Consider the following 18,217-nt stretch of genomic DNA (forward strand, 5'->3'; position numbering starts at 1 on the left):
TGTACTTATACTGGTCCATGGTGCCATCAACAATCTTCAAAAGACTTGTTCCATGCACAGAAATGGCTCCCCAGACCATGGCTTTCTGACGGAATTTTACAGTCTTCTTTAAACATTCTGGTGTATATTGCTCACCTGATCGCCTTCTTACAGTCTGCACACGGTCGTCAATCACTGCAATGGTAGACTTGCAGAGAACACAAACTGCAACAAAACAGAACTCAAAATAAGGCGTTGAACAGCTTAAGAAAGTGATGGAAGCAACTAAATAACGAGTAGACTGGAAGTAAAGTTTAATATTTTGCTTAATTTTAATCACTTGTGTTATTAACTCTTTTACATGAATATTTTAAACTTTTGCCTTCTCTCATTGCTCAGATGTCTAGTCAACGTGAGCCTCTGCCCAGGCCTTACGAGCTTGTTTATCTTGTCAGTAAGGCGAGGTTTTTTTTCTGGGACGATATGCTTTTAGTCCACCTTCCAATAGTTTCTTATTTACTGTTCTGCGAGCAAAGGTAATGCCCTCTGCTGCAAGTTGGTTGGAAATAATTCTACAAGATGCTCTTCTGTTGTTTGCGATTTTAATTATTTTTCTGACCATTCTCGGTGTTGTTTTCTTGGGTCTACCACATTTTCCAACCCTATTTGATGCCAAACTGTGGCCATATTCCAATTTCTTCTTGATATTACTGACGGTTTGAGTTGAAACTTTAATTTTCTTCGCTATTTCTTTCTGTTTTAAGGTGGTTTCTTTCAATAAAACACTAATCTGTTCAACCTTGCGAGGACTCAAATCACGAACTTTATCCATGTCTGCTCAATTGCATAAACACATTAGAAAATCTGAGAAAAAAACAAAGTTGGCATTAAACTTAAATGCACAAATACACACAGCTAAAGTGATCATATGCAAATGACAGGCAGACAATATATTAAACATACACTTCTCCACGCAAATGCTTGATTATTACTGAGCTCTGTCCAGACAATGCAGTGATTGTGTCAGGGTTGTCAAACGTTTTCTCTCTGTATTGGCAGACACTCCCATATAAGGCTGTAAAACCCATTTAAAATAACTAATAAATATTTGTTTGGTACTGGTGTGGTAAAGTAAATAAAGTATTAGTTAATAAAATTGTTTTGCAAGAAATTTTTGCACAAAAGTTGTGTTTTTAAAAAAATCCATAATAATTGTGCCAGTACAGTATGTGTTGTAGTCGGGCTTCTGAAAATATCAAAGTACTGCTACAACTGTTACTCAAGTTACTGGTGACATTAGACTAGCTCTTCATAAATGAACGCAACTACTCTTCTATATTATATTTATTTAAAACTTTTCATTCAATTATACAATACACACTTTCATAAATTGGCAAGAAATTTAATTTCTCATATGGTGGTGTGAAATGAGTTCAAAATTATCTACAGGGGTGTCAGTAATTTGAAACAGTATCCGCAGATGAGTTTGATATGGTTACGTCCATAGACGTTATTTCCATAAACTGACACTTCATTTCAACAAAATTCACTGACACTTCAACAACCTCGATACTAATTTCAATGATTGCAGCAATAAACATTCACCATGACCACAGTACAAGATCAGTTGTGAACACACTCCATTCTCTTCTCCTATACTCGTCGAAATATTACTCTAATTCTTTTCTTAAATATTACTCTAATTCTTTTCTTACCTTTAATGTTCTCTATCCGACTTTCCACCCAACACACAACAATCTCACTCAATCCATCTGCTATAGAAGTTTGTTGAATAACTCTTTCATGAGTAATTCTAGGCTTACTAGTAATATCATACGAAAATAAGCTTTTATATTGCTGTATTTTCAATTGTTTTTTATTCTTCAAAAACTTACTTGAATACGTTGTTTCTTTATTTGCAGTATCTATGTAGGATTTATGTTTGTATTTGATGTGTGCGTAGGCTAGTAATTGCAATTTTCGCTTGCTGAATTATTTACTACTATGTATAACATTACATTTTTATACCTATTCCATTATGTACAATAATTGTATATACATATACAGGGTGACCGCGTGACTATGTTACAAAATGTAAGGGATGATTCCTGACACGGAAACAAGAAAAAAAGTTCAAATAAACTTTTGTCCAACGTACATAATTTGGGAGTTACAAGGTGCCGAAAGCGTGGGAAAATGACATTCAAAGCTCTATAGCTCGACTATGGTGAATGATAGAGCTAATGCGGTATGGTCACGTCAAAGACACCGAAGCTGCTGTATTCAAAAGTGCTTAGGTCGAGATCGTGCAATTCGTGCACAAGGGATTCCCCAAAGGAATGTAGGGATTCCCGGATAATCTGTCAAGAAAGATGGGTCGAAAAGGATACGGATGAATAGCTGTCCCAACTGCTAGCAATAATGCGTCTGTACTAAGTCGATATCTCGCACAAGTACAAAATGGCGAACAGTTTTATACGTGCCATGTGTGGTTGCATAACGCGCACTAAATAAGAGTGAGAAACATGAAAGGAAAATGTGAATAATTTGGTATAAATGGTAAATACATGATATTACGCAGTCCTATCATTGAACAGACGCTTTTAATAAAAGGTATTAGTCATGAAACGTACTAAAATGTTGGAAAAGGATCGCACTATTAAAGTCTTTCTTTCATGTATTGTTGTCATTGGAAACAAATAAACAAAACTGAGAGAAACAACCATAATGCAAAAGAGGTTGTTTCCTAAAAACAAAAGTCACAAGAATGGGAATAATGTCTTTAATCAACATTTTACAGCAGGATTGAATGCAGCCAAGAACATCATCAATTACCTGTAAACGAGACAAATCTCCCAATTATCTTACAATAAGTGATGGCATTGCGTCCCTCTACTTCAACACAGGCGTTACAGCGTCGCAGTAAGTTCTGACGCATCCGCTGTAACAACCCAGGATCTGTTCTTATAGTATCACAGGCAGGGAGTATTCGTGCTAATAGTTCTTCTGCGTTGTCTATAGGCGTTTCATAGACAAGTGTTTTGACATGACGCCACAAGAAAAAATCAAGTGGAGACAAATCTGGGGAACGTGCAGGCAAATTACAAGGACCGCCTCTTCCAATCCATCTGTCACGAAACGTTTGATTCAAATACTCTCGAGCACTAGCTGAAAAGTGGGCTGGGGCGCCATCATGTTGAAGTCACATCCGTTGACGAACACCGAGAGGGACATCCTCTAATAACTCTGGAAGTATGTCTCGCAGGAATCTCGTATACACTGGTGCAGTTAATCGTGGTGGTAGTAAATATGGATCTATTATCTGATCACTGATAATACCAGCCCCCATATTTATGGTGGATCGGTCTTAGTGGCCCCCTTCCACAATTGCATAAGGATTTTCGTCTGCCTATACATGACTATTGTGACTATTAAATATCCCGTCTTTCGTAAAACAAGCTTCGTCGGTGAAAAGCACGTAGGAAGCAAACTGCGGATCAATTACAGAGCGTTGGAGAAACCACTCACAAAACCAAACGCGAGGTTGAAAGTCCGTTGGACGTAAGGCCTGAACCCTCTGCGGATGACAGGGATGTCACTGTTGCTCGTGTACTACTTTCCAAACAGTATCTTGTGCTACTCCCCTTTTATGTGCTACTTTCCGGGTACTTACTGTTGGGTCTTGGGCGAAACGATCAAGCAGTTGTTCTTCAAAGTCCGAAGTCCTTGTGGTTCTTCGTCTTCCTTGGTCGTAGTATTGAGGTTGTAAATTCCCCGTGTCTCGTAAGCGCTGAAAAAGTCTGGCAAACATAGTATGGGCTGGATGTCTTCTTTGTGGATACTTCAGTCGATATAACCTATCAGCTTCTCGACTGTTGCCATTTGCTTGACCGTATACAAATATCATGTCCGCAAGTTCTGCTATCGAATACTCCATTTGATCTCACATTCGAACAAGGAAAGCACAAACTGCACTAAGGAACTCGTACGCTACGAACAAACCACATGAAGAATTACCTTCCACCTTCCACAACGCCTTCTAGTAGGGTTGTCTTATACTTTCCTTACCTTCAGGGCCGTGCTGGAATACTAATGAGGGCGGTGGACAAGTCTGCTAAAAGGGCGCCCATACAAACGGGAATATATATATATATATATATATATATATATATATATATATATATAATTATATATATATATATACAGATAGATAGAGAGAGAGAGAGAGAGAGACTTTGAAAGAAAGTATGAGTGTCATTTTATACCAAAATCATCACCAAATCGTATTAACGTAAATACCTAACCTCGAATCGAAATCCTCTTTACTACAGAAATACTTTTTATTTCCTGTAATAACATTTCTGTCAAATAAAAAGAAGCTAAATGTATCAACAACTTAATATGGCACGCCTATGGACGCAGGAGGCTCATTGCCGCGTTTACAAAAGCTCTCCATTGATTTCTGTCCTTAGAAAACTGAACCCAGTTTTTACTTTATATTTCAATCTCTGCGAGAACCATTTTAATATTCCTCCTATCTGCGCCTCGGTCTTCCTAACGGTCATTTTCCTATTTGGATTTCCAGTTACAACTTTGAAAGCGTTTCTAATTTCTTCCATTTGGGCTACATAACCTGACTATTTGAGCCTCCTAGACTTAATGACCCTAACAATGTTTGGTAAATGATATAAAATTATGCAGTTCCTCGTTATGGAGTTTCCGCCTTTTCCCATTCCCGTTTCTTTTGGAGTTCGAATATTGGTTTAAGAATCTTGTTTTCAAATACTTTCAGTCTGCGATTTTCCCTCAGTCAGTGACCATGTTTCGCAACCATACAGCACAACAGGCATGATTATCGTTTTATATTTTGAGCTACAAATTCCTCAACAGAATTAGCGACAACAAAAGATTTTTAACTGAATAATAGCACGAAATCACTGCTTGCAGTTGACATTAATTTTTTAGCGATTATGGTTTTGGTGTGTTAATAATGATCCTAGATATTTGAAAGTATCCACTTTGTCGAAATTAAATATTATTTGGTATTTTAACTCATCCATAAAATGCAGTATTACAATCCCGACAAACTTCCATTTATTTAGTTTTCTCTGCATTTCCTTTTAAGCCTATATCCCTGCAAGCGTTGATTAAGATTTCTGCATTCCTTTCTATTGTTCTATCATTCCCTATTAAATTTACATCATCAGCATACGCCATAACCTGCCAAATACAATTCAGCTCTAGTACCTGATTGCTGTCTTTGATTTTCCTTATAGTGTTCTCCAGTACAAAGTTAAATAATTATGACGACAACGCATCTCCTTCTTTCAGGGCATTCTCAACGGGAAAGCTCGTGAACAAGAATTTCTCTACTCGAACCTTACTTTGAGATTCATTTAATCATATCTTAATTAATCTACTTTTTCGGTATTGCAAATTCTGTAAGCATGTTGTATAATGTTTCCCTCCTACCAGAGTCTAAAGTCAATATCTGATGTGCCAGGATATTGTATTCTCTCATTTCTTTTCAAGTATTAGTCGAGTGGTAAATATCTGGTCTATAGTTGATCGATTTTACCTAAATCCGTTCTGATAATCTCCAACAATTTCATCTGCGTATGGGGTCAATCTTGCTAATAGAATGTTTGAAAGGATTTATAGGATGTTGACAAAAGAGAAATGCCTCGATAATTATTAAATCTGTTTTTTTTTCTGAACTGGAATAATGATTGATTCTCTATACTCTTGTAGTAATTCCTCCTTGTTCCAGATAATGAGAATGAGTTTGTGTATCTTGCTCTACAATATTTCCCCTCCAGCTAAAATTAAGTCAACCAGAATTTCGTCTACACCCGGAGATGTATGTTTATTTCTTTTTAAATAACGATTTCTATTTCTGTCTAGTTAGGTTCTGGAATATACGGTTATGCTGCATGCATTTCTCTTTCTCCACGCGCATTAGTTTTTGGCTATGTGTTAAGCAAATCGTCAAAGAAATCTTTCCATCTATTTAAGATGCTATCTGTATCAGTGAGAACTGTTCCTTTAGGTTTCTTTAATATATAAGCACGAAGTTGATAGCCCTTCCTAAGTTCGTTGATGCATTTATACATGTCCCGAATGTTTTTGTTTTCACTATTATCTTCAAGTTAATTGATTTTAACTTTCAAAAGTCGCGTTTCTTTGTTCTAAAAGTTTTAGAAGTTTTCTGCAGATGACAATGAAATTTTATGCATTTATTTCGTTCGGATTTTGTAGCCAACGCAGTTTCTTCTGTTTTCTCTTCTCTAATACTTTAGTACATTCCTGGTTGAACCATGGTTTGTTCCTACGTATTTCTGTGTGCTCCAATATTTCTTTTGCTGAAATTTTAATGTTATCTCTAATTTCAACCAAGTCAACCAAGTATCTAGAACACTAGTGCACTCCGAAGCTTCTAAAACCGAGAATCTATTCGACACTTCAATCTGGCTCCCCTCTCACCTGACTCTCCTCTATTTAAAAAAAATACCGCTCCGTTTTCAGATATTGAATATTTCCTTTATTCAACGATAGTTTGTCTCTTACTATCACAATCAACTCCTCTGAACGACCGAACATCAGTTGTGCTAGACTGTTCTTTTCTGTCTACTAAAACATGATCATTTGAATATGTGTTTTTCCATCTGATGAGGTCCAAGTATATTTATGAATGTCGCGATGTTGGAATTTTGTAATCTTCACGATAAGGTTTCTGGATATTGCACAGTTCACGAGTCTAATGCCGTTGTCACAATCTTCCTTATGCAAACATTTATTCCCCATAATCGGTTTGAAAATACCCTCTGGTCCTACCTTCGCATTGAAACCGCCTAACAGAATTTTCATATGGTATTGCAGGAGATGATTAAATACCCGTTCTATTCTTTCGCAAAAACTGTATTTTTTTAAATCGCCATCCTTATTTTCTGTTGGGGCATGTGCATTTAAAACACTAATATTATACTACCAACCCTTAAGAAAAGTAAAAGAAATCTATCATTAACAAATTCAACCTATGTAATTGCTGATATTACGTATTCGTTTGTGAACGGAAAGCCCTGTTTCTAGTTGGTAATTTTTAATTTGTTTCCCGTAAAAGAACGTAAAATTTCCCGACTTGACTCCTCCATTTCCTTCTCATCTAACTTTCTGATATCCCACTAGGTCCAACCTCTATTTCTAAACTCATTTTTTACAAATTTTAACGCGCCTGTCCTAGAGACTTCTTATATTTTATGTTCCAAATCTCATTTCGATTTTATTTTGCGGAGTTCGAGCCAAGTTATCAGTTCTGTTCCGAGGATTCTGCGAACTTATCTGAAAAATCCTTTTTTTAATAAATGAGATTGTTAGCCTCACACCAAATTCTCAAGCTGGATTATCACCCTTTGTCTGTCCGCGACTGCTTACTCAGTATATTCACAGCTAACCTCTATATCTCAGAGGCCTTCTCCTCGATCCACAACCTGAGGACGCGCCGTGCCGTGGTGACAGGAAGACCACATTTTACGGGAATAAATATAGCTATGTTTCAGAAATGCAACAGGTACTGATTATCCGAGCACTGCTTTAAAACACACAGGAACAATCAATATGCTCGGATATATGGATGCATATTAAGACTGTGAAAGCTTCGATGCCTTAAAAATCGTAAATTAGAGACTAGTGTCAGTGTAGTATTACATAAATGCATCGTACGTTTGACTATCCGAACTATTCTTGATGTATCACATTGTTTCGTTTCATAGCTATATAACTTTCTCAAAGTATATGAGAACAAGATCCTGAGACGAATATTCGGACCCAAGAGGAACGGGAATGGGGAATGGCGGCAACTTCATAACAAGGAACTACATAATTTATATGGTTTACCCAACATTGTTAGGGTCGTCAAGTCTAGGAGGCTTAGATGGGCGGGTCATGTAGCTAGAATGGAAGAAAGTAGAGACGCTTTCAAAGTCTTGACTGGAAGATCAATCGGAAAACGACCATTAGGAAGACCTAGGCGCAGATGGGAGGACAATATTAAGATGGATCTCGCAGAAATAGGAATACAAAGTAGAAACTGGATGCAGTTAGCTAAGGATAGAAGTAAGTGGAGAGCTTTTGTGAACGCGGCATTGAACCTCCGGGTTCCATAGGCCGTAGAGTTAGTTAGATTATACTCTTTACCTGTTCTCTGCCAATAGCAATTGCATGAATTTATAATACAAAACTGAAATACGGAAGTATAAAATTAAAAAAATAATGTGATATTTCGCAGGGCATCTTATGTAAAGGGCGCCTTGTATTCTTCACAGGTTCTGTACTACCAGTCTGTATTTGAATTTATTATACAAAGCTGATATACAGGATAACTAAAACCAATTATCTATAATCTGATGTTTCGTAGGGCGCCTTATGTAAAGGGCGTACTGTACCTTTCACGGGTTCTTCGCCAACAGTAACTGTGTGTATTTATTGTACAGCACTGTGGTATACAGAAGAGTAAATAAAATCGTTCATCTTTGATGTGGTCTCGGAAGGGCGCCTAATGTAAACGCCGCACTGCATCTTTCAAAGGTTCTTCACCAATAAAACTGTAAGAAATTATTAGTAAAAACTTGTACCTTTATTTATACTGTGATATTTCGGAGGGCGCACCGGGACACGTCCCGGTGTCCCGGTGGGCCTGCACGGGCCTGCTTACCTTCGATTGCTTTCTACGACAGAAGGAAGAACAAATGCTTGTGATCGAACCTGCAAACTGTGGCGTACTTCAGGTGCTAACACCGTCTGTGAAAACAAAATATCTTCTAAACGATAACAATATGACGACATGTTAAGCATTCTAGACAAAATCTCGGAATCAGTCCTGCAAAACATCGGAAGCAGCGACTAAAACAAACGTCCTGATAAATTGTTTGTCCTTGTTCTTTTTCAATATTCGGGTAACGCACATTACGGCTAATGATAAAAAACAGATATTTTACTGTTGTTCTTTGGCAGTGGTCACATTAACATGGGATGGCGGAAAAATCCCCCTCTCGTAAAAAGTACCCTCGGCTCGTATCATCAAATAAAATAAGATTTCTGCCTGGAAAAAAGCACCCATATCCCCCGGTTTTTCCGCTTAGTTTTAATTGCTTTCAATGACAAAACAACATGGAAGAAAACAATGTTAGTGTGATGTTTGTACAACATTTTAGTACGTTTCATGATTATTCCCTTTATTAAACGCGTCTATACGTACAATGAACAGGACAGTGTACTATCATGTATTTACCATTTGTACCAATTTATTCACATTTTCCTTTCATATTTTCCCACTCTTATTTAGTGTGCGTTATGCAATTACACATGGCACGTATAAACTGTTCGCCATTTTGTGCTTGTACGAGATATCGACTTAGTACATTCGCATTATTGCTAGCAGTTGGGACAGCTATTCATCCGTATCCTTTTCGACCCATCTTTCTTGACAGATTATCCGGGAATCCCTACGCTCCTTTGGGGAATCCCTTGTGATCGAATTGCACGATCTCGACCTAAGCACTTTTGAATACAGCAGCTTCGGTGTCTTTGACGTGACCATACCGCATTAGCTCTATCATTCACCATAGTCGAGCTATAGAGCTTTGAATGTCATTTTCCCACGCTTTCGGCACCTTGTAGCTCCCAAATTATGTACGTTGGGCAAAAGTTTATTTGAACCTTTTTTCTTGTTTCCGTGTCAGGAATCATCCCTTACATTTTGTAACATAGTCACGCGGTCACCCTGTATATGCAAATATGCGTCATTTGATATTATTATTATTTTATTAATATTTGCAATTGTGATATTACAACCTGATAGCTGCACAGTGATAGACAAGGCATAATTAATCTGAAATCGCCATGTAAAATAAGACCAATCAACTAAATAAAATACTCTTTAATATGGAAAATTTTTAAGATATAGAATGCGAAATTTACAGAAATACATCAGGGAAAGGTAACAGACTTTACCTAACTTGATTTGTTTAAAAATAATATCCCTGGTAGCACAGTATTAAAATGTATTATAGTACGTTTTTTGTTTTTAATATTTTCATTATTGTGCATGTGTATTTGTATTATGTTTTCCTAACATTATTTAGAACAATGCTATTTTATATAGCCTACATTCATAGAGATTTTGCTATATTAAGGAGAATTATATCCGCAAAAGTAACTTAATTGCAATTATCAACTTTTTTCTGTTTAATTAAACATTACGCTGTATTCGGGTTCCAATATGACATATTTTATCTCGTAATGTAGTGTTCAACTTTATTTCTTACTAAGAAGACTTGAATCATATTTCGTGTATGCTAGTTTTCAGTTTGTTAGTAATGATGAAAGGGGAGATGGGTGTCACATTTAACCTATAACACTTACAATCAATTACTCAAGGAATTTAAAACTGGACATATGGAAATTCGGCAAAAGATTTAGTGTGATCCTCTTCAAACAACTAAAGGAAACTAGTACATTTTTGTTCGGTGTTTCAATTTATAAACTATTGATATTAGCAAGCATCTGCAACCATTTTCTGTATCGTAAACTCTTTTGAAAGGTATTTAACTGCTGTGAAAATTCAAAAATTTTTGAGAGCTCGTGGTTGATATGTGACTAAATTATTGATGCATTTAAATTAGATACATCAGGTCACGCGTCCTAGTTGTTAAGCTTCGATGTCCACTTGATATCATTCTCACCAAAAGTGGCCACTCACTGAGTATTACCGTACATGCTCTGTCAACAAAAGATATCTTGAATGCTACGCCCACAAATATACACAACATATGCTCCTATACTTTTCCCTAAAAAAGTTAAGACATTCCTCACATGAACCGTGAGATTGTTGATCATACCATATTCAAAATTGAGAAATGTGCAACAACATCCATGAATTACAATTTCATTGCTTTTACGAGTTTCGGCTATATACAAGGCTTGGATTTTTAGTAGTGGCAACGTTGCTATACATATACTTGGGAAAAAAGCAATCGATTACAATTCATAACAACAGTAAGTTAGATCCCGATCCTCCCTCAGAGCACATGAACTTGCTTGCACTCCCCTCCATGCGCGCGCAGCGCAAGCAGTTGAAAGTCGATTTTGAGTGAGTGTTAGTGGACTATAGTCACGCTGCGTGAGTGCTCGCGGAACACAGTCATGTTAACGAAGCAAGATCAGAGGAGATGGTTGAAAATTTAATGCCCTAGACGTAGGAGTAGTACTGGCCCCACCGATCTAACTTTTGATTATCCAATTCGGGGCCTCATGGATCAAGCGTTAATGCGAATGAATCAGGGATGCTTTAGCCCGGGATTGCGTCACCTATTGAAATTTTGCTTATGCTTATTCAGGGGCCATGCACGCTAGTGCGAATGAGTCAGAGATACCTTGGCCCTGCTATGACGTCATTGAATTGGGAGTTTTGGATTAGATGTTATGATGATTTTTTTTCATGGGTATAAAATTACTACAGTACAGGTTTACGAATGATTTTTATTTTTCGTTCCCTTTTATGGCACAAAATTTGGAGATTGTTATCCCTTTGATAAGATGGACTAACACTGGTGCAAATGAAATCTTTAGTTTTACGTCCCACGGTTATGCCGGTTAGGCTAAAGGAGACGGTGACGATGAGAAATGAATGAAAGTGTGGGAGAAAATTGGAGTATCCCGAGCATAATGTTGCCCACCACAAAACTACTTTCGCTGAGTTTGAACTAGGGACCCCATACAGCAGAGGTGAACGCTCTACCACTGAGTCACCGCACCCCTACTGGTGTGAATGAATTAGAGGTATTTGGTTCCAGCTAATGCGTTCGTTTGACGTCACTGGATTGGGATTTTTAGCTTGGAGGTTATGATGGCTTTCTCGTTCCCTTTTATGGGTATAAAATTACTAACACAAGGTTTGATTTCTTTCTTGATGATCTATTACATTATGAATTAGTGGAACCCAGTAATAGTATAAATTAGTATTAGTATTACTATGAAAATCGAAAACTTTGGAGTTCCTCCGTGGCTAACCGGTTAGCGTATGCGCCTTTAACATGGAAGACCAGAGTTCGATTCCCGAAAGGAGCTCATGCGGTTCGGATTTTACGTTAATTAGTAGGTTCTATTTTCGCTGCTGAACGGGACATTAAACTTAAAATCAACTCAACTCAACTCAAAAACTTTGGAAGGTCACGCCTTTTTGGGTTACGTGTTGTTAGGCCACGCCTTTATGGGGTAGTTTTACCGAGGGATTGATTTTGTTTCCTTTCACGGTATAAAATTTTGGAGATTGTTACCTTATGATGGAGTACAGGTGTATGTATAGCTTATTTTGTGTTACTTGATTTTAACTTTTGCGCCCCTGGAGTGTGACGCCCACTGAAATTTTGCTCTTCCCGTCCCTTCTAGTTTACATAGTTTTACGCTCCGCCTTTGTGAGGTAGTCTTAGCTATGGGTTTATTTTGTTCCCTTTTATGGGTATAAATTTGAAGAATGTTATTTCCTTTTTTACCTTATAGGATGTATGTATAGCCTACCATATTTTTGTTCCCTTTGATACGCCCATGCGCCCACCTTTGGATTACGTCAGGGGGTCACGTGATGTTAGACCATGCTCTACCTTTATGGGGTAGTTCCACTGACGGGTTTATTTCGTTTCCTTTGATGATTATCAATGATTGGTTTTTGGAGCCTTATTACGTTATATGATTATTTGGAGGTGTACTTAAGATTATTTCCTTAAATTTGATATGTACTTCGTGATCCATTTTGTTCCGCTTCAGGTGTGAACATGGATACCTTACCTATGTTGATTATTATGTTATAGACATTGCAGTTGTCTTACAAGTAAGGGACCATATGGCTGTCGCGCAAATCAGATGCACACATACGCCATCTGATTGAGCATGAAAAGATATGGAGAACACAGAAATTTAAGGTGCTAAGGGCCATAGGGAGCGGAGCGAGGAAAGAGGAAACATTGAATGTCGGTAAAATTGAAGAAAGTCAGGAAGACGGGAAAAGTTAATTCCGTGCAAACAGGGAAAGAAAGTCAACCAAAAGAACGAAACTAAACATAACAAGGGCATCAAGGACGAAGAAAGATCATAATCAGGGTTGCCAACCGGACGGCAGTATTGCCAGCGCTGCATAACATTGATATGGAAGATATAGTACAGTATAGCAATTCATGCACAAGGAAAAATATTAGTAACACAAATGACAATTGAAAAGACTCTGTACACGTGTGTAAAAAGGTTTAACGTAGTCTTGAGTGAATATTACACACGCGTGAATACAAATGGAGGAAAATAGAGAACAGTACGCACCATTTGTAGTTTAATTGCAGTTGACGTGAAGATCAGGAATTAATGCGTGGTCAACACACAAACATTTCTCGCAGTGTGCCACAGACAAAGGATATGCAGTGTGCAGTGAGCACAGTGGAAGAAAGCAAGGTGGTCACACGCGTCTCTGCAGCATTCCTCTGTGAGTCCTTTTTGAAAGCAATATGCGGAAAGTGTTTCAAACTGTCCAGGATATTCATTGGAGTAGCCACATTTGAAAAACGCAAAGCGTATCATCTTTTGGAATCGCCTAGAGGAAAACTGGTAATCAACAAATGACTGAAGGCGGAGAAAGTTCTCATGTTGCCACACATTAATACTGGAGAACACTAACGTATCTGTGATGAACTTCACCATGTTTTTGAATGGACGAAAGAAGAACACAGCAGCAGGTTGTATAAGGCCCGTACATTTCGGAGGAATCAGCCTTTTGTAGAACTGAACACCGTCAGGAACTGTCATGTTGTAAACAGTGTCATCCTTGTTTGAAGTCCAGGGGTCAACCAAAAGCAAAACACGATCCTTACCCTGAAGATCGGGCCAGGATCGGCAAACTTCTTCCAGGAAGATTTGCAAATCCCGTTTGGTCATATTCGCTGATCTGCTTGCATATGCTTTCACATTGGGGAATTCAGCGACCATGCGCGCTGGAAAGTTACCACTGGGTTCCGAAACAAGAACATACATGTGTGGAAGCAATGTACCGTCCATCCCGATCACCGGCATAATCATATAGGAATGCGTCGTTGAGGTAACTGAAACTACGGCACCAAAGATTGGGTTGCTTCCTTTAATGGCAAGGGAAGCAAATCTTTAGCAAATCTCGACTGATCTGTATTAAGGACCTGCTCTGGAGTCAACTCGTGCTCTACAATGAAAGACTTAATCTCGTTAACAAAGTCTGTGGCGGATGCTTGAACTGCAGCAGTATCAACGGCGACTCGTGTACTAACTTTGTGTAATCTTGCGCGAAATCAGTTTCACGTCAACTGCAATTAAACTACAAACGGAGCGTACTGTTCCCTATTTTCCTCCATTTGTATTCACGTGGGTGTAATATTCACTCACGATAACGTTAAACCTTTTTACGCACGTGTACAGAGTCTTTTCAATTGTTTTTTGTGTTACTAATATTTTTCCTTGTGCATGAATTGCTGTATTGTGCTATACCTTCCATATCAATGTTATGCAGCGCTGGCAACACTGCGGTCCGGCTGACAACCCTGATTATGATCTTTCTTCGTCCTTGATGCCCTTGTTATGTTTAGTTTCGTTCTTTTGGTTGACTTTCTTTCCCTGTTTGCACGAAATTAACTTTTCCCGTCATTCCTGTCTTTCTTCAATTTTGCCGAAATTCAATGTTTCCTCTTTCCTCGCTCCGCTCCCTATAGCCCTTAGTACCTTAAATTTCTGTGTTCTCCATATCTTTTCATGCTCAATAAGATGGCGTATGTGTGCATCTGATTTGCGCGACAACCATATGGTCCCTTACTTGTTAGTTCGATCCTTGGTGGTAGTTTCAGGAGATTTTAAGTACCCTCGAGGCTAAGGGAAACGTTGATGAGAAATGATAGGACGAAACAGGAGAAAACATGAACTTCCTTGCTTGCGGATTGAAGCAGGGACCTCACATATTAGAGACAAGCGCTGAGCCACCGTGCCCCATTTGGTATGAGCAAATTCACGTATAAATAGAACATGGACATGTTATGTTACATTACAGATTTCTGCTCGTTGTTACGCATACAAGTTTGTTGTGAAATTGCAGAATCTGCTTTTACGATGAGTATAATGTCAGTTCATTTATTGAATATTTCTAAGATGTGTAAAAGATGGTCGATTCCGGACCTGGTTAACAACATTAATTTATATCGTTTTTGATCGCAGATTAAATAAAAATGTTGCAAAGTTTAAAAAAGCTTCTTCGTGCATTGGCTTATAATCATGTTTAGAAGCAAACGTCAGCTATACTGTGTTACATGTGCTTACGTATTCGTTGTCAGTATCATTGCCATTCTTTGGTTATTGCATATTAAACATATACAGTATTTAATTGTCAAATAGTGTGTAATGGTTTACTTGGAAATGATATATTTATTCTTTGAGAAGGACAAAAGGGATGGGATGATGTAATTTGGACCTAGTTAGTAACTCTCGTTTCCGTTCGTGGATTAAATAAAAAGATGACTCTTTGCTTAAATCTAATTAGTTCATTGTTCGAGCGACTTTTTAAACGCTCAGCGTTTGTTGGTCAGTAAGCGCTTCATTGATGGAAATAATGTTGCCAGATTTTGAAAATCTAAACTGCTCCGATACTTTTTCGAAACGGTTCCGCTGAGGGTAAGAATTTTCAGAACTAAAAATTTTGAAAAACTAAAAATTTTCAAACTAAAAAAATTTTAACAAACTTTTCAAAACAAAAAAATTTCGATCTAAAATTTTCAAATCAAAAAAACTTAAACAAAAATTGTCAAACAAAAATTTCAAACTAAAAGATTTCAAATAAAATTTTGAAAAATTTTGAAAATCTAAAAATTTTAAAACTAAAAAAATAAAATCAAACTTTCTGGAACGAAATTTTTAAACCTAAAATTTTCGAACTTAAAATTTCAAACCGAATTTGAAAACTAAAAACTTTTCGAACCAAGTTTTCAAACAAATTTTTTCGAACTCAGAAAGTTTCAAACTTAAAACTTGCAAATCAAAATTTCAAACTAAAAGTTTTCGATCTAAAATTTTGAGTTTAAAGAAATCGATCTCAAAGTTCTCACTGAAAAATTTTCGAACTCAGGAAGTGTTAAAATCAAAATTTGAAACTCAAGTTTCGAATTTAAAATATTTTCGAACTACAATTATCAAACTCAAACTTTTCGAAAATCTTAACAGGGATTGGAAATGATCACCTAAACAGATTACATCGTAGACTGTGAATTGTTGCTAAAGTTGAAAGTGCAGGCAGTTTAACGACTTTTAGTTTACTGATTTGAATTTAAATTATCTTGGAGAAGTATTCAGGATTAAATTTGATATATGATGATGAACCGTTTGGCTAGTCATTGCTAGTCATTTATTTCGTAACGGAACATTGAAATGAAGTCTCAAGCTCATCTCATAAGAGAAACTATCTAGTCAGCCCTAACTCACAAATCGTTTCGCGAGCCAAAGACCGTTGGTAAGCCGTAACTTTTAGTAATGTAACATAGTTCACGGTTTAAGATTTATATTGTCTTGAGAACGATTAAGTTCGTTTATGTAATGAACCCGTTCGCCAGCCATAGCCTGATTTCACATCGTAGCTTACGAAAGCAATCTTGTTGTAGTTGTTTAGCCATGACCATTTTTTCTGGACATAGCCTGTACGATCACCAGGAATGAAATACCACGTAGTTTAGCGACCATTAAGAGGTGATTTAATAAATATTAGCCATTTTAACATTTGAACTTGTATGAAACGGATAACAGCTTACTGATCAAAGCACAGAACGAATAAAAATGCTAGGATGGACAGAATTTCATTCATGTGACGTCAAGCACGGAAGTACTTCCTTACCTCTCACCCCGCTCACTTGAAGGACAAGGTGCTAATCAGCATTTTCCAGGTTGAATGCATTACGATAAAAAAAAATATTTCCTTAAGCCCATTTCAGGTTTCAGTGGCTAAGTCCAGTTTCGATTTTCGGCGTTATTATTACGGATTTAAATACACAACCCACAGAAGTACGTTCAAGTCTTATACAGCCTAAGGTCATAAACGTTTTCAATCTTATACGTAAAGTAGAAAAAATATTTGGTGTTTATAGCTACATTTATGATGATTGGAATTTCACTTTGAACTGTAGGTCCACGTCCCATACAGCCTCGGTATTGTTGAGACAACATAAAACATTTATGGTGGTTCAGATTTTATCGTTCACTTCTTATGCAGTCTAGGAACAAAAGATTTACGTCCTCGGTACTGTTAAGAGAACAAAAAACACTCGTGGTGGTTCAGATTTTATCGTTCAAGTCTTACACAGCCTAGTGACACAAAACATTAATTAATCAATTTCACACGTAAAAGAGAAATGAAATTAAATCTTTGAGTTTTACGTCTTACGGTTATGCCAACTAGGCTAAAGGGGACGATGATGATGTGAAATAAATGTAGTGATGGATTAAACATAGTGGGGAGAACCCTGAGAAAACCCACGCACACGGCGTTTTATTCACCACAAAGCAACTTGGCGTTAGCTAAGATCGAACCAAGGACCTTACACACATCTGTCATTGAGTCATCACTACGTAAAACAGATAATGATATACTTAACATGAAACAAGCAAGGTCACTGAATTGAGGAAGATCATTTTGCAGGCCTTAGCTTTCCTCGGAGAGCAGATACCACAACAATAATTTAAAAACCATTCATGAAAAAGACTGTTGTTTAGACTACATCACGCACACACACACAAACACACAATGTTGTTTATTAGAGTACATACTGATTACATTTTTTTAAATACAAATGTATTACTTCTATTGATTTCAATGAAAATGTAATTAAGTTTTAGCAGTAGGCATAGACTGTTCGTGCAGTACTTTTATCGTATAAAACTTCACTTAAAATAGTGAGCGTCAGCAGGATCAAACTAGAATCCTTTTCGCATTAGATGCACTTGTTCACTTTTATGAAATTGTTTTCCAGCCGGAATCGATCTTCTTATGAATGTTATTTAATACAAATCACTCTTATTACAGCACCACGGTACAAAACAATATCAGATCAAAACGATACATCGTTCATTTCATTTACACAAGGAAAGCCGAACCATGGTATCGTAACAGTTTTTTTTTCTTCATTTACAATCTTATGAGGGA

General features: G+C 37.2%; 2 protein-coding genes across 4 annotated transcripts in view; both read right to left on the minus strand.

The window, feature by feature from the left end:
• LOC145690578 (uncharacterized) overlaps positions 1-18,217 on the minus strand; it is a 622,228-nt gene that overhangs the window by 248,336 nt on the left and 355,675 nt on the right. The gene's annotated exons all lie outside the window — the stretch shown is intronic.
• LOC145688971 (uncharacterized) lies at positions 2,434-9,469 on the minus strand. The gene is made up of 2 exons (XM_081763128.1): positions 8,690-9,469; positions 2,434-4,047 (listed from the first exon to the last, which is right to left on the minus strand). The coding sequence occupies exon 2, from the start codon at positions 3,914-3,916 to the stop codon at positions 3,575-3,577; it is 342 nt and encodes a 113-aa protein (XP_081619254.1). The 5' UTR covers positions 3,917-4,047; positions 8,690-9,469; the 3' UTR covers positions 2,434-3,574.

The sequence above is a fragment of the Thermobia domestica genome, chromosome 7 (genome assembly GCF_964235325.1).
Source record: "Thermobia domestica chromosome 7, izTheDome1.hap1.1, whole genome shotgun sequence".
In the NCBI taxonomy this organism is placed as follows: domain Eukaryota; kingdom Metazoa; phylum Arthropoda; class Insecta; order Zygentoma; family Lepismatidae; genus Thermobia; species Thermobia domestica.

Coding starts and splice junctions, on each gene's coding strand:
- LOC145688971 (XM_081763128.1), bottom strand. CDS start 3,916: ATGGAGTATTCGATAGCAGAACTTGCGGACATGATATTTGTATACGGT.